Source organism: Myxine glutinosa, chromosome 4 (assembly GCF_964187855.1).
Source record: "Myxine glutinosa chromosome 4, kmMyxGlut1.1, whole genome shotgun sequence".
Classification (NCBI taxonomy): Eukaryota; Metazoa; Chordata; class Myxini; order Myxiniformes; family Myxinidae; genus Myxine; species Myxine glutinosa.
In genome coordinates, this window is record NC_136264.1 from 75,727,898 (window position 1) to 75,751,938 (window position 24,041).

A 24,041-nucleotide genomic window follows, 5' to 3' on the forward strand; every position below is an offset into this window, starting at 1 on the left:
CTTTTGTCAAGGGAGATGGAGAATAAAGATTTGATTGCTGAGTTATGAGCAGCTATTCATTAATAGTAAAAAAAATTGGAAGTAATCTTGGGATTCCATTGTGATAGAATTTATATGAGAATCAAAGCTATTTATGGATATGAGCTTCATAAAAAATGTGGGAGTACAAAATTAGCCAAATTTTGGAGAGGTCTTACACTGACTTCCCAGAGTACTCTGCTCACGGATTTTATATATATATAAACTTGAATTTTATCAGAATATAAATTGGGCTGTATGTATGGATGGGTATAAGGCATAGATGATATGGGAAAATAGTAAAGGAAATTTTGCTGGTTTGAACTATTGGGAGTTTTGAGTTCTGGAGTTCAAACAAAGTCACTGGTTAACAGATGAGAATGGATAGTAAATAAATTCTTCGATGCTGGGTAAATTAACTACGATATTACTAAGACTTATGAGAGCTATTGTTCTTCCTTACACCAGTGCGAAATTATTGGGAAAAAAATATATATATATATTAGATCCAACATAATGAATCTATAAATGAATGTCAGATGGATAATATCCTCAATTTGTACTAATTATTTGATTGTGGGTAAAGGAATTAATTTATCATAGTGGATTGTTAACAGCAGCCTGAAAATGTCCTGAGAGTGCATCCATGTAATCGGAAATCCCAGATTTGTTTTTACAAACAACATTTTGGTAGAGGTCTTGTGTGGACGAGCACTTCCTTGGTAGACGGTACTGCATGCTGGCAGCCACTTTTCCGGCCAGTTAGGCCAAACAAATTGAGAGGAAATTGTAGTTAAATACGTAAGTTACACATGGCTATTTGTAAAAAGGAAATTTGTTGAGATGGGAAACATTTTTCGAAGGTTTATTAAAGTGTTATAATATGACATGTGGCAAGGCAAACTATTGGATGGGAAAATTAGATCTGGCTATAGAATAAATTTATTGACCCCTTGAAGTTAATTCTTCGAATCATTGTTTCACTGGCATTTTTTTGTTCAAATTGGAAATAGTTTGGTAGAGCTTTGGTTAAAACCTTTGGTTGCGGTATCTTGGAACGAAATGATAAACCATAGGAGATTGATAAGAATAGGAAAAAATATGGACCCAAAATAGAAAGTTGGATTCATGCCCCTCATTGCAAACAAGCACATAGGGCTAAGGTGGACGATCCCACAGAAAATGAGGCTGCACCTAGCAGCCCAGCAGAACATTCAGTGGCAGATAAATGATAGTCGTGATTTACAGTCATTTGAATTACATTTTAACACCCCTTGCATTGATAAACATTACATTTTCAACATGTGATATTCCTACTTGGGATAGTGACATTTATTTGCCTACATGACATACAATTACCTGCTGATATTAATACAACATGAGTGAAAAATGTATCACAACTACACTCATGATCAGGGGATTGAGTTCAACCCCGGGAGATAGGGGGATTAGGGTAAGACAAATAATCTGATTTATGTTACATATTAAGGGATTTTCTTTATTTACCTTTTAGGAAGCTTGTTAGTTTGGTATATAATGTTGAATGTCATCGACATATAATTATGTCATAGGTATGAATATATACAAGGAGTAGCAGACTTGTTTGTTGGTTTAGTAGTTATATTGGCAATTGTTTTAGTGGTGGCTTGCTTGAAAGCCTTAGTGACGGTGTGTTTGAATAAGGTAACCAACAACACGATGATAACGCATGAAGTGACAAATGAGGAAAGAAATGTAGAACCACAAGAGGAAGACTTTTATGGCGACATAAATACTGAGATTAAAAGATTAAATCAAGTGATGTTGCAAATGAATACAGTAGAATTAAGATAATGGCATAACGACAATGTTATGAGTTGTGTCAATTACAAGATCAGTGAACTCATATCACCACGAGTGACACACTGTTAGCAAAAAAAAAAAAAAAAAAAAAAAAAAAAAAAAAGGAAAAGGAAAAGTGGGGAGGAATTATGGTAATAATACATTATGCTTAATTTGTTGGTTTGGGAAAATTTTTGTTGGGAATTAGATATTCCTGTTTGTGATTGTAATCATATACAATTTATTTTCTTAGAGTAGTGCTAAAATACCTGCACAAGTTAATTTTTGAACTATATTAACCTGAAAGCAATTGTGGATGCTATTCTTAGTTTAGTAGTGAAATACATACCTGATTGAATATTATTTGTGTGACGCATATAAATGAATATAACTTTTTGAATGTTGTAAGGGAAAACAACAAATTGTTGAATGTGAAACTGTCGGAAGATATACATGATTATGCTGATTTCATGGTAAGATGTACCCTATCTGATTCAGTGTGTGTGGAAAGCAGATTCAGATGTGACTGAGCATAAGGATAAGACGAGATCACATTTTGAAGGGAGTGCTAACGGAATTGGGAAGAAGTTCGAGAAAGAAAATTTGTGGCTAAAAAATGAAGTTAATCGTGGCATACACCCTCTTTCTCAAAGAATGATGAAGACATTCTCCCGTGTAACTTGGAGATGAATGCTTACCTTCACCAAGGAAATTTATGTGACCATTTGCCTGGATCACACTGCAACATATGAAAGAAAGGCGATCACTTACTCTTGTTCGAAGGCTTCGAACATTCATCACATCAGAAGTTGCAGGACAACGACATTTTACCTGCAACCTCTGTGAAATGCGGGGACATATGTTATTACTTCACCAACGTCCGGGGAACCAGCATGGAGCTGCAAAAAACGGCTGTGCCCTTATCACAACAGCTGTGCACGATTCTGCTGGTTGCTCCTGGTATGGACCATGAATGACCTGAACACCATGGTCCCAACATCATTGTGGATGCATCCGGCATCCCTGTTCCACATCTTGCTGGCCAATCAACATTACACCAACACTTGCTGCCCACTCATAATGAGGGAGGAGGCAAGTCAACTACAACTGGGCGAAGGCCTTGTTCAAGGAATCATTATGGTTCACAGCAAGAGTGGCAAGAATGCTACATGGAGAGCAGGGTCAGTCTATGACTCCGCACCGTTACCACAACAGCGAAATCCTACACGAAGTAGTGCAGGTGTTCATAAAGACAGAAGAAAATGTTTCATACCTGAATTCAAACACAAGTGATCAGCCCTTCCTTTCAAACAAAGAATCAACATTTGTTTGGAGGGAAACGTTTTTGCCAGATGTTGCAGATGCTTTAAAAACTTGAAAATGGTGAAGCAAAATTGTTGTATCTTGGTGATGGTGAAGTGTTGTTTTACAAAGATATTTGTGATGCAAATGAAATAGATTGAATTAACAATACTAGGGCGTGCCCGTACGTGGGTGCAAAAAAACATGCGTGCAAACAACAACAACAAAAAAAAACTTTGAAACCACGTGGCAGTAACGACCACAGAACCCCCCCCCCCCCCCTCTATTTACATGAAATGGTTTGGTCCATTCGCAAAGCCAAAGCGAACGGCTTGCGAGTACGGTAGAACCCCCCCCCCCCTCTATTTACATGAAATGGTTTGGTCCATTCGCAAAGCCAAAGCGAACGGCTTGCGAGTACGGTGACCATACCTTGGGAACCACTGGTCCGATTAATTTCAAACCTTGAAAAGGCACATCCTCGGGTCCCCAGCAATATACCTGGCAAGTTTCAAGTATATCGGACCCGTGGTTGTCGAGAAACAGCGGTCACAGACAAACACACACACACACACACACACACACACACACACACACACACACACAGACACACACACATACACACAGAGATTACTGGAATTATAGATAGATGGAAGGAGTCAATGACCAACAAAATGTTTTGTGATCAGATTCTTGCAGGATGACGGTGTATGCCTAAGGAAATTGTATTGATGTTTACTTGTAGTGATTGATTGAGTACTTTTATTGATGTTTACTTGTAGTGATTGATTGTTTACTTATATTGATGTTTAGATTAATGGTTAATATAAACAAAAACAAAAAGATGAGGGAATTGTGGAAGTGTAACTCAGTGTAACTCATTGGTTGGAACTGGTAACGAACCAAGGTACGAGCAGGTGGTCGTAAGAATGTCAGGAATGCATCTCGCCCTGTCGAAGCTGGGAGTCCTGTTGTGTAGCTTTAGCACGGCCCCGGGCTAACACACATTCCCAAGCCTTCACTATTGACTTGGGACATCGGGATGCAAAGAGGGTGAAGGAACTCCCCAGCAGGGGGGCGAGCATGCATGACCTCGGGGCATTTGCGGAGAAGGGATTAGCGCGACAAGGCCCATATAAACCAGAGCAAACTATGAGTCAGGAGACTTGTCATCAGAACCTCTGCCCGACGGGAGGAAGGAGGACGGGAATGGCGGAGGAACATCGGCCGAACAAGAAGGACCATGCGGATAGAGTGACCTGGTCCATTGAGTTAAACGGTAGTTATTTGGTATTGGAATGAAAGTGAACAACCAGTTAATAAAGTCTGGATCTTTTGTAAACCTGTGACATCATTGGAGTCTTGAGTCTCACGCACTTCCACGACAACAGAACAGGGTCTCGTCGAGTATGAGTGCGGATCTGGCCGGAATCGACAGCACAATCTTCCAGATGATCCATCAGTGCGATAATGGATCCTGGTGGAGGTGAATCATCAACGGATTCTGGAAGGGGTAACCGACTCATGGCATCTGCATTTGTGATAGACGAACCGGGCTTATAACATATGGTGTAGTCATAAGCAGCGAGAAACAGGGACCAGCGGATGCTCCTGTGCGGTAGTGTGTCAGATGTCACCTTAGTTGGACCAAACAGACTGATCAGCGGCTTGTGATCAGTGCGAATCGTGAAATTATGTCCAATAAGGTCCTGAAGAAATTTGCTGATGCCGAAAACGATTCCCAATCCTTCCTTGTCAATTTGGGAATAGTTCTTCTCTGCCGGGGACAACGTTGTGGATGCAAATGCAACCGGTCTTTCCGTACCATCAGGCATCACGTGTGATAATACACTCCCCACTCCATACCGACAGGCATCGCATGTCAGCACAAGATCCTTCTCTGGATCAAAATGAACGAGAACATTGGACGATTTGAGCAGATCCTTAGAGGTCTGGAATGCTGATTGTTCAGTTGACCCCCAGCTCCAGGAGACTCCTTTCCTCAAAAGCCGATAAAGGGGGCCCAAAACGTCGGTCACATTTGGGATGTAACGACCATAGAACTGAAACAAACCGAGGTATGACTTCAATTCGGTCACGTCTCGTGGAGCAGGAGCATCCTTGATAGCTCGGACTTTTTCATCTGTCGGGTGTAGACCCTCGGCATCAATCATATGACCCAGGTACGTGACTGATGGCACCATAAACTTACACTTGTCTCGACGCAAACGTAGGCCAGAGTCCGAAATCTTCTTCAGAACTCTATCCAGGTTTTGTAGATGTTCCGCGTCCGTACGACCAGTAACCAGAATATCATCCTGGTAACAAACGACGTTGCGTACGGCAGCAAACAAACTGTCCATGACACGCTGATAAATTCCAGGTGCAGATTTCACTCCAAAACTGAGTCGGTTGGACCTGTACAACCCACGATGTGTGTTGATGGTAAGATACTGTTTCGAATTCTCGTCCAAGCGGAGCTGTAGATAGGCGGATTTGAGATCGAGTTTCGTAAAAGTCTTGCCTCCCATGAGACGAGCATAGAGGTCTTCGATCCTCAGGATTGGATATTTATCCAATGAAGAACACTTGTTCACAGTCATTTTATAATCTCCACATATGCGGATGGACTGGTCCGATTTTATGACCGGAACGATGGGCGCCGCCCATTCGGCATACTGGATTTGCTCAATGATCCCCAGATTTTCAAGATGATCCAGTTCCTTGTCAATCCGCTCCCGCAGGGCGAAAGTGACTGGGCGAGCTCTGCAAAATATAGGATTGGCATCCCGGTCAACCCTGAGTTTAGCCGTATGTCCTTTCAAGGTTCCAAGCTCATCCTTGAAGACATCCGGGTACGTATCCAGCACATTTTTGAGTGTGTATGCTGCAGTAGGAGAAACGTTGGCTGCCCGGAGTTGATGAATGCTTTTCCACTTCAGTCGAATTATGCTCAACCAGCTCCTGCCGAGTAAGGAAGGGCCCTTTCCAGGAATGACGATCAGGGGTTGGTGAAACTCACGGTTATCGTAGCCCACCGTGACGTCACATGTACCGCAGGGAACAATCTTCTCACCTGTATAGGTGGAGAGTCCATAGGTAGTAGGTTTCAGATGGGGTCGGTCAGCATCACTCCACAGGTTTGTGAAAACAGCATGGCTGATGAGCAAGACGGCAGCACCAGTGTCGACCTCCATTTGCAATGGTCGATTGTTGACGACAACAGTGGCAAGAAGAGGGTCCCGCCTATGGTGAGAATCAATATGAAGCAGGTCATACGATTCTGAGTTGTCGGAAACAGAGCTCACCTGGTCAAGCTCAGGTTCCTCCGAACCGATAAACTGATGAATCTTGTCAGCAGCTTTTCCTTTTCCCGATTTGCGAGTGATGCAAGCTGGAGCAATATGGCCAGTTTTCGAACAGAAATGGCAGGTGGCATCTTTGAACCGACATGTCTCCGGAGGGTGCTTTCCGTTGCACCGAAAACATTTGTTGTGGGTTTGAGACTGCACTGGCTTCTGACGAGGAGCCTTGTTCCAACGTTTTGGCTGAACATGATCCAACCGATTCACAGCAGGGCTGGTACCAGACGAGGGAGTGGCACCGATGCTTGTAGCGTTGCGTTCAGCACTTTCCATGGAAATGGCGGTGTCTCTGGCATTTTGGAACGTCAGTCTTCTCTCAGCAAGCAGGCGTCTACGAGTGCGGTCATCGGTCATGCCAACCACCAGCAAATCACGGAGCATGTCATCAATCGTGTCCCCAAACTCACACAGATGTGACAGTTTTTTGAGGTGTGCAATGAAGTCTACGATCGACTGACCTTGCTGCTGTCTGCACATGTAAAAATTAAACCGACACAGGATGACTGAAGGAGATGGATTACAATGTTCCTTCAAAGCGGCCGTGAGCTCTGCATACGTGAGCTCCTGGACTGTCCGAGGCCGAATCAGGTTTTTAACAAGTGTGAACGTCTCACCTCCGCAAACGGACAGGAAGACGGCCTTCATCCGGGCTTCGGTCGCGATGCCGTTCGCCTCGAAGTAAAAGCACAACTGCTCAGAATACGTGTCAAAATCCCCCTCATGAGGGTCGAATTCATCGATATGGCCGAAAGAAGTCATGGTCTAGATGTTTATCCTCGTCGCCATGTAAGGTATCTCGACAAACTACGATCAATTGTCGTACACGTTTATTCACTCTGCCGATACAGGCCCGATTCACCTCAGCGCCATCCGAGCTGGGGCATAGGGATACAATGCGGTCACGGTGTAGGGATACAACGGTGAATATTTGCACTTCATACATGACAGTAGGTGCTTCGTATGTCGTGATAGGGAATCCTCACCTGTAATAAGTTTGTTTAGGTGGTTTGTCAGATTAAGTGGATATCTGTGATCATACAAGGATGATCGTATGTTAAATAGTTGTAGGGATTAGGCTAATTCCTCCCCCCGGCCAGTCACGAACCTTCCTGGGCGTGGTTTCTGGCCTGCCCGTGCGATGTCTGTCTTCATGCCGGTGTTGTCAGCTCAGGTGCATGCTCGCTTGCCGTCTGTTCTTCTGTCAGTTCCTTTGTTATTGTGGCGGCGGGGGGGAACTTAATTAGTGTGGTGCGCTATTGGGCCTAACTAATGTATATGAGTGCATTGCCATACGGGACACCGGATATGATCACAGGTCTGACACACACAGGAGAACTCGCATAATCCCTACTCGACGTATCACACGATCATCCTTGTATGATCACAGATATGGACTTAATTCTGACAAACCGCCAAAACAAACTTATTACAGGTGAGGATTCCTATCACGATGGCAGGCGCATAATACCGACGCAGATCTACCTGGAGCTCTATATGCCCTACCCAAAATTCATAACATTATGTTGGTTGGGTGGGCATATATAGATTTAGGTAGATCTGCATAGGTAGGTGCTTCATCTGTCGTGTCAGGGAAACCTCACCTGTAATTTCTGTTTTGGCAGTTTGTTCGGATTAAGCTGTATCTTCATCCCCATGACGAGGAATGGGGCATGATAAATAGTTCTCGGGATTATGCTAACTCCATAGTATGTGAAACCTCTGTGATTATCCCGGTGTCCCTTATGGCAATACATCACATACAGCAGATAGCTCCATTAGTGCAAACACTAATTAAATTCCCCTGCCGCCACAATAACTTTGGAAGAACAGACCGGAAGCGGCCGCGTACAACGGCGCCATGGCAAGCAGACATTAAACAGGCCGAGAGCCACGCTTTAGAGAACTCGTGATTGACAGGGGGGTGAAGTGAGTGGAAGCAGGTCGCTGATTGGAGGGTAGGGAAGATGAAGGGGGTGCCACATTGATTGGCCACCGACAATGACGTGTCACACGATGACGTAACACCAAAGGGCGAGACGCTCGGCCAATCATTGAGGAGGGTGGGAAAGAGCCACACCAAGCAGGTCGCTGATTGGAGGAGACGCGCTGGTGATGTGAGAAGGCACGAAAGGGCACAAGAAAACAACGCACTGGTTGGCAGAGGGAGAGAGCTGACGTCAGTCGACGACCAACAATACAACTGGCATGCCGAGATTTCTCTCTTCTCGCTATGGCTTTTTTCCTGCCTGGACCTCCCTTCTGCCCTTGCCTTTCTCTCCGTTTGGACCTTTTCCTTTGCGAACTGCGAATTGCCTGCGTTACGACGGACGTTGGGGAAACGTTGGAGCGCCGTCGATTATCCTCCCTGGCGTTCACGTGCGAGCGAGGCTTGCCGCTGAGCGGGCGAGACCACATGAGCAAAGTGCTCAGTGAGGCCTGACGGAGCGCAAACACCGGAGCCTGGACAATTCCTGACGGACGCTACATCCAGAGACAGATAAGACGCACCACACAACGTTTTATTTTATTCTCCATTCCCTTGTATTGTATTTGAAGTGTAGTGTGGGAGCGCTCCGTTAGAGGGGTTTAGTTTTTATTGTCGCGTTCATTGTTCTCGGGTTCCATAATAAATATTCCTTTTTTTTGTACATTTTACATCCGTGTCGTGTTGAGTTAATTTCCACAGGATTAAGACATCGTCGGGGCCGTGAAGGTAAGCGGCATTCTCCCCCAAACCCTCCTGCTCGTGTATCGTCCGCCATTATGCATTAATTGGAACCGCCTCATTAAGCTCGATTGCCATCCGTGGACGCTCTGTGTTAACTGAGAGCCGTCCACAGGAGAGTATTTATAACTTCGGGGTCGTTTGTGTTTGTTGTTTATTTTGACAAAGTTCTGCAGTTGTGTTCAGCATGAAATCCGCCGAACTTAAACCTCATTTGACAAGATTCTGTTAAATTGAGAGAAAGCGAAGGGGCCGTAAGAGCGAGTGTTGTTGGACATTGTCAAAGCTAAAGGGCTACGTGCGCAAGCGCAGCAAGAGGTGAAAAGGCAAAGTGAACACGCGCGGACGTGGTAGAAATCATCAAGGAAGCACCCTTTCTCCTTGAGAAAATATCGAAGTGCATGAGGCAAAGTGCAAAGGTTAAATAAGAGAGTCGCATCGAGCGATCCACCCATATGAAGCCTCAGTACCACCACAATCCATACAGACACGCGAACGTTCGTCGTTTTGCTCAATTGGGGTTTTAGAATCAAACTGTGGTCATGTCTGGACGTGGCAAAGGTGGAAAGGGCCTTGGCAAAGGAGGTGCGAAACGTCATCGGAAGGGACTGCGTGATAACATCCAGGGAATCACAAAGCCTGCTATTCGTCGCCTTGCTCATCGTGGTGGGGTAAAGCGCATCTCGGGTCTCATCTACGAGGAAACCCGTGGAGTTCTCAAGGTGTTCCTGGAAAATGTTATCCGCGATGCTGTTACCTACACGGAGCACGCCAAGCGAAAGACCGTTACTGCCATGGATGTGGTGTACGCTTTGAAGCGCCAGGGCCGGACGCTCTACGGTTTCGGTGGTTAAACCTTTTGGTGGTGGTATTCATCAACAGCTATAACAACAAAACGGCTCTTTTTAGAGCCACCAACTCGTTCATGAAGGAGCTTCAGGGGACTTGAACTTAGTATCATGTATTCTGTGGCACCAGAAATGCAATGGAGACAGCTCTGTTTATTCCTTTGATTTTCACGAGGTGAAACGGGCAGATATTGAAGTCTGAAAGATTATTAGAGGCTTAAAAGCCAATGATCCCAAGCACTTTGTTGCAGTGATGTTTCGTGCAATTGGAGGCCACACTCTCAACTGAAAGTTGTTTGAGGAGAACAGTTACATGGCTCTCCGAAAGAGCTGTTTCGGTCAAAGAGTAACTGAGAAATGGATTAATAGATTTTCTGAGTTCGTGGTAACTGCCCATCAGTTCAGATATACTAGAATATAAGACCCGTCTCTTCGCTGATGGCAATACCAATCTCTGCTGCAATGGCTAATGTATGGGGAAATAAATAAAAAAGGACTACTGGGAGATCCTGCTCTCTGTGCTCCGTGTTGGCATTTGCAGTTTTGACACGCGTGTCCATGTACCCATAAAAAGGTATTTCTTTTTTGGGATCACAAACACCCAGGAGTTACGCGAATCCACCGTAGTTGGATTTATTGAAATCTGTTAATCCGTCTCAAGTTATAACACAACAAAGACAGACACGGCTCCTTTTATAATATCGACAGGAGCAGGTTGAACAAACGTTGGTCCTCATCAAATTTGATCCTGACTACCCAACAAACATACCCACCTCACAATCTATATTATAATAGCCGTAGATGATTCTGTCTGTCTGTCTGTCTATCTGTTGGGTGTCTGTCCGGGGTGTGGCTTACTCGGTTTGCAGAGTAGCTCCACCCATAGCTCCACCCATTCTGGGAGTGGCTATAAACAAATATCCACCATTTTATTAACTCGCATAGCTTTGAGTCCTGTTTTGTAGGCCCGTGGTGTCTTGCTCTCCCCCAGTTTTATTTCAAATCAAATTCGATAAATCATTTCATTTTTCACAGTCGCTAACATAGTTTTAGACTCGGTTGAAAAAAAACGGGAAGAAAATCCGATGAAAGTTGCCGTTTATAGAACGAAATGAATTCTCAAAGGCCTGTAACTTCAAGGCCATTGAGTCTCTCTCACGCCTTTATCTCCAATCTAACTCACCATATGATTTCATTTTTATCGATGGTTTTACTTTTAGACTCGGTGTCAGCAATAATTGAGAACAATCCACACACGCGGGAAAATGCAGAGATATATTTTTTAAAATCGCGTCATGGTGTATCATACACCGCCCAACATGACACCGCCGGCAATGTGTCGATATATATTAAAAATTCGCTTTTGCTTTTCCGTTATGATATATTACTATTTCGTTTGATGATAGTCGTCACAAAAACGTCAACAATGATGCCGACATATATTTCTTCGTTTTTATTTCATTCAACATATTAGCCGGAAGTAAAATATGTTTCAGGAAATTACCGAGAGATATTTCTTCGTTTTTTTTATTAGTTATGTGCGCATACACTTTAAATAGGTTTATTTGAAATCTTTAATTTTCCACAAACATTCCACACACGCGGGAAAATGCAGAGATATATTTTTTAAAATCGCGTCATGGTGTATCATACACCGCCCAACATGACACCGACGGCAATGTGTCGATATCTATTTTAAATTCGATATATCATTTCATTTTTCACAGTCGCTAACATAGTTTTAGACTCGGTTGAAAAAAAACGAGAAGAAAATCCGATGAAAGTTGCCGTTTATAGAACGAAATGAATTCTCAAATGCCTGTAACTTCAAGGCCATTGAGTCTCTCTCACGCCTTTATCTCCAATCTAACTCACCATATGATTTCATTTTTATCGATGGTTTTAGAGTCGGTGTCAGCAATAATTGAGAACATTCCACACACGCGGGAAAATGCAGAGATATATTTTTTAAAATCGCGTCATGGTGTATCATACACCGCCTAACATGACACCGACGGCAACGTGTCGATACATATTAAAAATTCGATATATCATTTCATTTTTCACAGTCGCTAACATAGTTTTCGACTCGGTTGAAAAAAAACGGGAAGGAAATCCAATGAAAGTTGCCGTTTATAGAACGAAATGAATTCTCAAACGCCTGTAACTTCAACTTCAAGGCCATTGAGTCTCTCTCACGCCTTTCTCTCCAATCTAACTCACCATATGATTTCATTTTTATCGATGGTTTTGGACTCGGTGTCAGCAATAATTGAGAACATTCCACACACGCGGGAAAATGCAGAGATATATTTTTAAAAATCGCGTCATGGTGTATCATACACCGCCCAACATGACACCGACGGCAACGTGTTGATATATATTAAAAATTCGCTTTTGCTTTTCCGTTAAGATATATTACTTTTTCGTTTGATGACAGTCGTCACAAAAACGTCAACAATGATGCCGACATATATTTCTTCGTTTTTATTTAATTCAACATTATTAGCCGGAAGTAAAATATGTTTCAGGAAATTACCGAGAGATATTTCTTCGTTTTTTAAAATTAGTTATGTGCGAATACACTTTAAATAGGTTTATTTGAAATCTTTAATTTTCCACAATATAATTTACTTGCCATTTATCATTTGATGATTACGAGACAAATTCCTCTTGAGGATCGTGACAATTCATGCGCTGCGTGGAAACTTCTATTTCCAAAATGAATGAGACGATCGATGAAGAACGCAGACTTGAACAGGATGCAGCAAGAAAACGAATGAGACGGGCGAACGAGTCCATCGACGAACGTCAATGCAAACTTGCGGGGTCACCCGTGGGAATCCCACGGGCATGGATGTGTGTGACATTTCGACATATTGAGTTAGATGCTGCACATTCATTTTTACAAAATGGTTACTGGCAAGTCATCAGATCCAGAAATGGTGTAAAAACCACCGTTTAGAGGCCATTTTTCCCCGCAAAGCGGGGGTTGGCCTTTTCGGGGACCGTGGTAGTTGTTGTTTTTTTGTCCCCTTTTTGAAGCAATGTTTTACGGCCGGATGCCCTTCCTGACGCCAACCCTTTTTGCCGCCTTCAACGACAAACAGGGAATTACCAGTGAACTGGTACTCAATTAGCCGACCTCGGAAGGATGACAGGCTGATTCAACCCCCCTGGCATTAATTCGGCGATCGACCGAGATTCGAACCCAGGATCCTAAGCCGGCACCCTAGCCGCTAGCCCAACACCAGAAATGGTGTCATGAACACAATTTATTTACGCACAAGCACAAAAGCAAGACGGGCCGATTTCCGATTCCGACGGGCCGACGGGCGAGACGGGCCGATTTCCGATTCCGACGGGCCGATTTGGAGCAAGAAAAAGAACGAGACGGGAGAAAAAGGAGAGAAACGAGACGGGGAAAGCCGATTGGAGAGGCGAGTGAGGCGCGATTGGAGAGGAGTGTGAGGCGCGATTGGAGAGGAGTGTGAGGCACGATTGGAGAGGAGTGTGAGGCGTGATTGGAGAGGAGTGTGAGGCACGATTGGAGAGGAGTGATTGGAGGGGAGTGTGAGGCACGATTGGAGAGGAGTGTGAGGCACGATTGGAGAGGAGTGTGAGGCGCGATTGGAGAGGAGTGTGAGGCGCGATTGGAGAGGCGTGTGAAGGATTGCAGAGGAGAGGAGTGTGAGGGATTGGAGAGGTGAGGGATTGGAAAGGAGAGGGATGTGAGGGTTTGGAGAGGAGAGGAGTGCTAGGTGGAGAGAGGAGAGTGTCAGGTGGAGACAGGAGAGTGTCAGGTGGAGACAGGAGAGTGTCAGGTGGAGAGGAGTGAGGGGTCACATATTATGTGAAATAACTAAATTCACACCATTTCTGGATCTGATGACTTGCCAGTAACCATTTTGTAAAAATGAATGTGCAGCATATAACTCAATATGTCGAAATGTCACACACATCCATGCCCGTGGGATTCCCACGGGTGACCCCGCTAGTCTATATTATAATAGCCGTAGATGATTCTGTCTGTCTGTCTGTCTGTTGGGCGTCTGTCCGGGGTGTGGCTTACTCGGTTTGCAGAGTAGCTCCACCCATAGCTCCACCCATTCTGGGAGTGGCTTCGCTTCATATAAACAAATATCCACCATTTTATTAACTCGCATAGCTTTGAGGCCTGTTTTGTAGGCCCGTGGTGTCTTGCTCTCTCTCCCAGTTTTATTTCATATCTAATTCGATATATCATTTCATTTTTCACAGTCGCTAACATAGTTTTAGACTCGGTTGAAAAAAAACGGGAAGAAAATCCGATGAAAGTTGCCGTTTATAGAACGAAATGAATTCTCAAACATCTGTAACTTCAAGGCCATTGAGTCTCTCTCACGCCTTTATCTCCAATCTAACTCACCATATGATTTCATTTTTATCGATGGTTTTGGACTCGGTGTCAGCAACGCGGGAAAATGCAGATATATTTTTTAAAATACACCATATCACCGCCCAATATGTATCATACACCGCCTAATATGTATCATACACCGCCCAACATGTATCATACACCGCCCAACATGACAGACGGCAACATGTCGACATTATCGCTTTTTCTTTAAACCGAATGAACCGAGCCGAACCGAATGAATTCATCGTTTACTTTTGATGACAGTCGTCACAAAACGACATATATTTCTTCGTTTTTATTTCATTCAACATTAGCCGGAAGTAAAATATGGTTCAGGAAATTACCGAGAGATATTTCTTCATTTATTAGTTATTTGCGCATACACTTTAAATAGGTTTATTTGAAATCTTTAATTTTCACAATGTAATATATTTGTCATTTGATGACGAGACACTTCCTCTTGACTCGTGACAATTCATGCGTTGCGTGGAAACTTCCATTTCCAAAATGAATGACAGTCTATGAAGAACGACTCGGTGTCAGCAACGCGGGAAAATGCAGAGATATATTTTTTAAAATACACCATATCACCGCCCAACACCGCCCAACAGCCAACAAGTATCATACACCGCCCAACATGACACAGACAGCAACATGTCGACATTATCGCTTTTTCTTTAAACCGAGTGAACCGAGCCGAACCGAATACACCGAGTGAATTCACCGAGCGAATTTCATCCAATTCCACCGAGTTTCATGAAATTACCGAGAGATATTTCTTCGTTTTTATTTTATTTGTTACCAGCAGAAGTACCCAGCGTTGCCGGGCGGGGGAGGGGGGAAGGGCACGTACACTTTAAACATGTATATATGTGTTAGCAGCAATCTGCTTCCCACGTCTCCGCTTCCCGATGTACCCCGAATGAGACCCAGGAAGCAGTCAGAATTGTTCACACGGTGTTTATTACAGGACTCTTTTACATGCATGGGATGTTTTCCAGTGCACGGCACCGATACGGCGGCGCCCGGTACATGGCAGCGCGACCCACATTAGCAAGTAGCAAGTCGCGATGCATACAATGCACAAGGAAGCGCCCCGAGGCCATGCCCTGCAAAACATAAAAAAACTTACTGTCAAGCCGGTTATTATACATGGTCCCCCTCCCTCCCCTCATCCCATACTGAGAGATCAAAGGGGGTGGTCCAGACAGTGAGGAGCCTGCCTGAGGGGACAAGGCCACAGGAAGAAACATAACATGGCTGGGGTGACATATCACGGTTGGAACGCGAGCTGGGAAAAAATGTCATTTATGGCCTTGGATTGCCCTGCAAGAGGCATGGGAGGATATGCGGGGCCAGTACTTAGTATTTGTAAAGAGAATCAGCGAGAAATATGGGTGCCTCCAAATCATCGCCACCACATATACATGTGGGGTGTGGGATATATACATGTGGGACATGTGTACGTGTGTACGTGTGTGTGTGTGTGTGTGTGTGTGTGTGTGTGTGTGTGTGTGTGTGTGTGTGTGTGTGTGTGTGTGTGTGTGTGTATATATATATATGTGTGTGTATGTGTATGTAGGCTAACCCCCGCTCTCGCAGGGAAAATGGCCTTAAAATGCATGTTGTTGTTGTATGTGTATATATATATATATATATATATATATATATATATATATATATATATATATATATATATATATATATATATATATATATATCTGTGTGTGTGTGTGTATGTGTGTATATGTGTCTGTACGTGTGTGTGTGTGTGTCTGTTTTTGTGTATGTGTATGTGTATGTGTATGTGTGTGTGTGTGTGTGTGTGTGTGTGTGTGTGATGTATATATATGTGTATAATGTGCATATATGTGTATATGTGGATACATATGTGTATACATATTTGCATATGTGCATATGTGTATATGTGTCTGTACGTGTGTGTGTGTGTGTGTGTGTGTGTGTGTGTGTGTGTGTGTCGATGTACGTGTGTGTATGTGTATATGTGTGTGGGTGTATATGTGTGTGTGTGTATATGTAAACATGGGCCGGTGTGTGTGTAAAGTGTGAGGAGGTATTGGAGAAGAAAATGCAGAGATATATTTTTTTAAATCGCGCCATGATGATAAACGAAAATACACCGCCTAAAATAACAGTCGACATATATATAAAATTCGTCACACACATCCATGCCCGTGGGATTCCCACGGGTGACCCCGCTAGTAAATTATGTTCCAAGTCGTTATGACAAATACCAACCCTATCCACGGAATAATAGGAAGTTTTAACAGGACTACTCTTTACTTCAGTATAATGCTGATGATTACCTGACCTGCACTTTAGATCTTGTATACAAAAAAAACCCACATTTCTCGTTACAGATATCAAGTGGTTCTTTCACGAAGGAATGAAACGAAGAGCAAAGGTTGCACTCTTAAAGAAACATTGAGTGGCTCTGAAAAGAGCCGTTTGGGGATGAACTGGAGAAACGAGTCCGAGCTCACTTGGAGCTGGTGTACTTGGTCACGGCCTTTGTACCTTCGGACACGGCGTGCTTGGCCAACTCCCCGGGAAGGAGCAGACGCACTGCCGTCTGGATCTCCCGCGATGTGATGGTGCAGCGCTTGTTGTAATGCGCCAGACGACATGCTTCGGATGCGATGCGCTCAAAGATGTCATTAACGAAGGAATTCATGATGCTCATCGCTTTGGAAGAAACACCCGTATCGGGGTGAACTTGTTTCAGCACCTTGTAGATGTAAATGGCGTAGCTTTCCTTTCTGCGATGACGCCGTTTCCCAGGACCCTTCCGAGTCGCTTTCGAAACGGTTTTCTTCGAACCCTTCTTGGCTGCCACTTGCTTGGGAGGATCCGGAGGCATGACAAGTGAAGAAAACAAAAACGAGAGCGAAGCAACCAAGTATTAATCAACGGAGAAAGACAGAATAAGTGGACGAGGCCCGAGGGTGAACGATTCCCTCTTATAAAGGGTTCATATGCAAATATCTGGATCACAAAGCGTTTCTGGGTGGAGTACACAACCTGATGCTCAGTCATTGGTTAGATGAAAAGTGGGCGTGTATCATTCTTGATCCGAGTTTCCCTTCAAAAGAACCAAATTCGTCGCCTTCGCATGAAATTCAGTAAAGTTATTTGGATTTCTCTTTTCGTGTACAAATCATGGCGTTCTGTCACTTCCAAACCAAATACAAGAACATGGGATGATGATGAACTTTGCACTTGATGCACAATAATCTGGAAAACAACAATGCGTGAGAGTGGGGTCATCGCAGGTGTCTCCGCGTTGGCTTTTTCCAGCCTTAAACAGTTCAAGGTGCGCAAGGAATTTAGACCCAGCAGGTATCCATTCGGCCCGTCATTCTTGCACCTCATCAACACCAGACCAATTTATATCAAAAAGGAGAAATTTTTTTTATACCAGTTGTTTCTTTCCGGGGGTGGGGGAGGGGGAAGATTTTCTTTGCGGGGTTGGGGGAGGGGGGAGATTTTCTTTGCGGGGTTGGGGGAGGGGAGGGACTTATTCTTTCCGAAGACGGCTCTTTTGTGAGAAACACCACATCGACCATACACCACCTCTTGACGAGCGAGACCTCCTCCCTTCCCCCCTTCTCCGATAGCCAACAATCCGCAATGGTGTTCACAATGACCCATCCTTGCTCAAGCGACCAAGAAGTTCTGCAAATATCCCTAAACATCTCGATCTACATTATTTCCGGGTACTTATCTCATTCCAATTTAGACGAATGCAGTTTCTGCTGCCACCACCTTTCCGGAGCGACCATTCCACACATTAACAACTGAGTGAAAGACCCTTGCCTTATTTCCGTTTGATCTCCCCTCTTCTTTACTCTCAAGTTCTGCACAAATCCATTCTGACAGATAAATGCACAAAAAGGGATTTGTCGGTATCGAGTTTTGTGGACGGTAGATGACGCTCTCCTCGTGTCCTCAAACAGACCGACGAGGGAGGTCAAAATGTCGCCGGCAACGCCATCAGATCGGAGCTCTGGAAACCAAATAATTTAATCTCCTGCTTGTGTTCGGCGATGGAATTACCATTCTGCCGGGTTTGCGCAATTGCACGTTCGTCTTTCAAGCAAGCTTTTGTTACGACCATTTTCTGTTTCTCGATTCATTGACAAATGTGCGGTTCCTGCAATATCGCAATAATGTTTTATTTACAAATAACGCACAACGACTGTAATATAATAAAAATGTAGTTCCGTCCCACCTCGACAAACTACCCAATTTTGAAATCGATTTGTGAGTGAATTTTTTTTATATCACGGGACACACATGGAAATATTCGGCAAGGATTTGCTTTTTGCTTCTTAAAAGCAAATTCAAATTAATGTGGGGGGCTTCCACCGAAAGCAAATTCGGCAAGGATTTGCTTTTGCCCGTTAACGGAAGCGCTGAACAGGCCCAAAGAAGCTCAGGATAGATATTGGTGGGAGAAACGAGCAAGGGAAGGCGGACGGAGCTTTCCCTCGCGGAGCGGATCACATCGGGCTCAGATTTTAGCCAATGGAGAGGGGAGAATTAAGTTTCGACCAATGGATGGAGCGTGAGGTGGGGCTTAATTCTTCCGCGAATGGGAATGCTTTTGAGGCAGCCAATAGCAAACGTGAAAATGTGGCAGCCAATTGCAACCGAGCAAATTGTGGCAGCCAATAGTAAACGAGGAAATGTGACAGTCAAATGCAAAGCGGCGCAAGCGTCTCCCGACATAAATAAAAGCGCACAGCGCAATTTTAATCGCATTGTTGGCGTTTGGTGAAAAAGTTGTTTTTCAATTTTGTGTTATTGTCACCATGGCTCGTACGAAGCAAACCGCCCGGAAATCGACTGGTGGAAAAGCTCCCCGAAAGCAGTTGGCGACAAAGGCGGCACGGAAAAGTGCTCCAGCCACCGGTGGCGTGAAAAAGCCGCATCGTTACCGTCCAGGAACTGTGGCGCTGCGCGAGATCCGGCGCTACCAAAAGTCCACGGAGCTGCTCATTCGCAAGCTGCCGTTTCAGCGCCTCGTCCGTGAAATCGCACAGGATTTCAAGACCGATTTGCGATTCCAGAGCTCCGCAGTGATGGCGCTGCAGGAGGCGAGCGAGGCCTACCTCGTTGGGCTGTTTGAGGACACTAATTTGTGCGCGATTCACGCCAAACGTGTCACCATCATGCCCAAGGACATCCAGCTGGCACGACGTATCCGCGGGGAGCGAGCTTAACCCGCTCGTCCAAGGTCTTCTGCACAACTTCCGTACCACACCATCCAACGGCTCTTTTCAGAGCCACAACACCTTTCTTGAAAGTGTAATCGACCTTTCACCAAACTCTCCACCTATCACTGCATTTTGTGTGTATATAATGTGTATACTGTGTGCACAGGCTGGCGGACTTCCTCTCTCGTCGAAGTCAACGTGTGGCCCTGAATGGGTTTCTCTCATCTCATCCTGTTTAGGCTGGAGTTCCCCAAGGCAGTGTTCTGGTCCCTGTGCTTTTTCTGGTCTTCATCAATGATCTCTGACTCTCTTGAAAATCCTCTCTATCTCTTTGCTGATGACTCCACTCTCTGCCGCTCCATTCCTCATCCCTCAGATCGACAGTCTGCAGCCTCCTCACTCTCTGCAGACCTGGACAAAATCACAGACTGGGCAAACAAGTGGAACATGTCTTTCAATCCTGACAAATCTCACACTCTTACGATGTCTCTCCGAAAAGACCGACTGGACAACCCATCTACTTTCTGAATAATCCTCTCCAAGAAGTTCTGTCACTCAAGCATTTGGGTCTCACTATCTGCCATGATATTTCCTGGGAAAACCACATTTCCAAGCTGGCCTCCAAAGCCAGTCGCCGACTGGGCATCCTCCGTCGTGCGAAGTCCTTCCTTGGCACACCTGAGCTCCTCACCACATACAAGGCTTTCATCCGCAGCTCAATGGAATACTGCTCTCCCTTCTGGGCTGGTGCTCCTGCCTCACACCTAGCTCGTCTTCACGCTGTTGAAACCAAAGCATTCAGAATCATTGGAATCTCCTGCGATGACGCTATCTCCGAGGGCCTTTCACTTACTCACCGCAGGCAGGTTGGTGGTCTTTCCGTCTTCTACCGACTCCTCTCCGGCCTTGCTCCCCCAGCTCTCTCCGGGCTCTGTCCCCCAAATATTCCTGCATGTCGCACAAGATCTGCCTGCAACCCTCTTATGGTTAAACTGCCAAAACCAAGACTCTCTGCTCACCTTCATTCCTCTTTTCTCTTTTCTCCCGCCTCTGGAACAAACTCCCTCACTCTCTTCAATCCCACTCCTCCCTCCAGGTCTTTAAAACGGCTGTTCACCACCATCTCTTATCTTTCCCAATCCAAAACCGTGATCTTTTCTACCCCCGCTAATTTCACCCCAAATCCACTTTTTTGAGGTGACTTTTGTCTTCTTTCCTGGAAGTCCTTGGTGTCCTTGCGTTTTATACCTATCCTGCCTCCCCCCAGGCCCTCTCCCTCCCACACATCTCCCGATGTCCCTGCTCAAATGTTGTGTTTGTGTGCTTCCTCCCCTTCTCTCCCCATCTTGTCGACCGCTCCCCTTTTTATATACTTTGTTTGCTTGTTTGTTTGATTTGTTTGTTGATAAATGTTAGCTGTTTCACGAGCCTCGACTCTGTATACAAAGAAAAAATTTAAAAAATACGGGCCTGGAGGAAATATGGATTGTTTTGACTTTTTTTATAAAGACTGAGAGGGAAACGTTGAACAAGTCGGTGGTGGTTGGCTGTCTTCAGGGAATGGGGTTTCACAATGTTTCAATGAAACCTCCACAGGATTGAGAAGTGACAATTGTTGGGGATCACGTGTAATGTCGCTAGCAAGGTGGTTCATGTTAAAATTCACATTTTTTAAAATTTTAACCATAACATGTATAATTTGACCCGTTCATCTCCTCAACCCCAAAATAATAATACAAACCCTGCTCTCAACATTGCATTTCTGGTGCCAAATAATACATAAAGCAAAGTTCAAGTCGCCTGAAGCTCTTTCATGAACGAGTTGGTGGCTCTGAAAAGAGCAGTTTTGTTGTAGCTGTTGAACACCACCACCAAAATGTTTAACCACCGAAACCGTAGAGGGTACGGCCCTGGCGCTTCAAAGCGTACACCACATCCATGGCAGTAACGGTCTTTCGCTTGGCGTGCTCCGTGGCGGTAACAGCATCGCGGTTAACATTTTCCAAGAACACCTTGAGAACCCCACGGGTTTCCTCGTCGATGAGACCCGAGATGCGCTTTACCCCACCACGACGAGCAAGGCGACGAATCGCAGGCTTCGTGATTCCCTGGATGTTATCACGCAGCACCTTGCGATGACGTTTCGCACACCTCCTTTACCGAGACCCTTTCCACCTTTTCCACGTCCAGACATAATAAGCGTTTCGATCAAAACCCCAATTTAACCAAGCGAACGAGCACACGCGTATCGATACCGATGGTGTTGGTACCAAGCCTTCATATTGGTGGAGAGCTCGATATGACGATTTGCTCAACCTTGAAACTTTGCCTCCTCCATTTAATTATTTTCTCGACGAGAAAGGGTGCTGCCTTGGTGATTTCTGCCACGTCCGCGCGTGTGCTCTTTGCACCTCCCTGCCGCGCATGCGCACGTTGTCCTTACGATTTTACAATATGCAATAATCTTTAATAAACTCTCAGCTTTGTGATTCCCTGGATGTTATCATGCAGTACCTTGCGATGACGTTTAGCACCTCCTTTTCCAAGAGCCTTTCCACCTTTACCACGTCCAGACGGCCAGACATGATGATGGGAGTTGAATCCAAAGGTGAAGAAACGAAATGAGCGTTCGTGTGTGTTTTTGGTGGTGATACTGAGGCTTTCTATTGGTGGGAACTCGACATTACCATTTGCTCTTTGACCCTTCCACGATTCCTCCGACATTTAATTATTTTCACTGCGTTTTCCTTTGGTGATTTCTACCACGTCCGCGTGTGCTCTTCGTGCCCTTTCCCCTTTCACCTCACTTTCCGCGCATGCGCACGTCGTCCTTTCGTTTTGACAATCTGCAACTGCACTGGCTTTTCCGATCCCATCGCTTTCACTCAAGTAAACACGTAATCCTGTCAAATGAGGTTTAAGTTTTGCAAAATTGACGACGATTTAATTCTGAACACAACTTGAACTGCAGAACTTTGGCAAATAACAACGCGCGCTCACATCACCGAAGTTGGAAATAAGCTTCAAAAGCATCAAGTCATCGTACGATATTTTGATGCCAGTTTGGATTTGATGTCAAGTAAAAATACCTCTTTTGTCCGCGAACCAACTTTAACCTCGTTGAACCCTCGATTGTGGCCTCGTTTAAAATTTCTCTTTCAAATGTCATTTCACTGCGGTTCAAACACAATGAATGCTTGAAGTTTCTCCATTATTGCGCTACCTTGGACGACAGGTGATGAATTTGAGCAGCTCATTGTGAATGAGACAACCCAACAGTTTCCTTTACAAGGCGGAGATGGAATCGGCACATCACACGAAGCACGATACAAGCTCGATGACTGTGACGTTTAGATTGAAAAAAAAACATTCAAAGCATTGTTTAGAGCCGTGTGCTGTTCGTGACCAGGTATTTTCACTCTCATGCTGGTCCATGCGCATTGTTCAGGTGGCCTCAACATCAACATGAGCCTCATAAAAGCTGATTTTCTTCTTGTTTGCTTGACTGCCTTGCAAAGATGGCTACAGACAGGTGCACATTTCATAATGAAAATTTTAACGTTTCAGTTTGGTCCAAGAATAGATTCACCTCGTGAAAATGAGCCTGAGTCACGAAGCTCCTTGGGGGAAGCCCGAGAACGTATCCGCCCGAGCAAGCAATGTTGTGTCAAAGCAGCTCTTCCATCTGCAGTGTCGGCCTGTCGACGATGGTGAAAGGTGCAGAGGATTGAAAATGTGCTTCTCGCCTTTTACCAGCATGTGCTTGTACCTGAAAATGATGTGCGCATGACGCATGGATGTATCGTTTACGTTCATTAATTGAGCTCAAAGTGGAGCGAGAAACAAACGGAAACAAAAGAACACTTCTCGTTTCCGAACGCCGACGTTGATTTCTACCACGTCCGCTTCTCCCGTCACAACGTCGGCGGCGAGACGACGCGTTGTTTGAACAATACTGCACTTGATTTTGGATTCTCGTATTCCTTCTCTTTTCGGTGTGAAATGGCGGAGATTGTTCCCCTAACGACAGCACTTTCGACCTCGTTTCTCAAACGAGACATTAATAAAACTGGCGCTTCCAGAACCCATAAATATCCCCTTGTTTGTGAATGCAAATCTGTCAGAATAAATTTTTGTTCAGAACTTTAACAGTTAATAAAGACTGGAAAATGCCAATGCAGAGGTACCTTTTATAACCCCAAGCACCCTTTTTTCTTAGTTATTGAGTCTCACACCCCGCCCCCACCCCTCCTCCTCTAACCCCTTTTGCTTTATTCCTTTTCTGTTTCTACCCTTGAACACTCATTCCTGCTCTTTTGTGTC

General features: G+C 44.7%; 3 protein-coding genes and 1 pseudogene across 4 annotated transcripts in view; 2 read left to right on the top strand and 2 right to left on the bottom strand.

The window, feature by feature from the left end:
- LOC137424815 (histone H2B 7-like) overlaps positions 1-17,427 on the bottom strand; it is a 65,395-nt gene extending 47,968 nt beyond the window's left edge. Inside the window, exons 1-2 of one of the 2 annotated variants that reach the window (XM_078775976.1) lie at positions 17,017-17,427; positions 15,423-15,587 (exon numbers count right to left, since the gene is read on the bottom strand). In XM_078775976.1, the coding sequence (XP_078632102.1) occupies positions 15,529-15,587; positions 17,017-17,359 (402 nt within the window). In that variant the 5' untranslated portion in view covers positions 17,360-17,427 and the 3' untranslated portion in view covers positions 15,423-15,528. Of the gene's footprint in view, positions 1-15,422; positions 15,588-17,016 lie in introns of those variants that run through there. The other variant, XM_078775977.1, reaches the window with a different exon arrangement.
- On the top strand, positions 9,774-10,085 carry LOC137426133 (histone H4-like). The gene has a single exon (XM_068114825.1). The coding sequence runs from the start codon at positions 9,774-9,776 to the stop codon at positions 10,083-10,085; it is 312 nt and encodes a 103-aa protein (XP_067970926.1).
- Positions 17,428-19,188: 1,761 nt separating the features above from the next.
- LOC137426134 (histone H3) lies at positions 19,189-19,724 on the top strand. Its single transcript, XM_068114826.2, has one exon. The coding sequence runs from the start codon at positions 19,314-19,316 to the stop codon at positions 19,722-19,724; it is 411 nt and encodes a 136-aa protein (XP_067970927.1). The 5' UTR covers positions 19,189-19,313.
- Positions 19,725-21,598: 1,874 nt separating this feature from the next.
- Positions 21,599-21,912, bottom strand: LOC137424816 (histone H4-like; annotated as a pseudogene).
- Between the last annotated feature and the right edge of the window lie 2,129 nt (positions 21,913-24,041).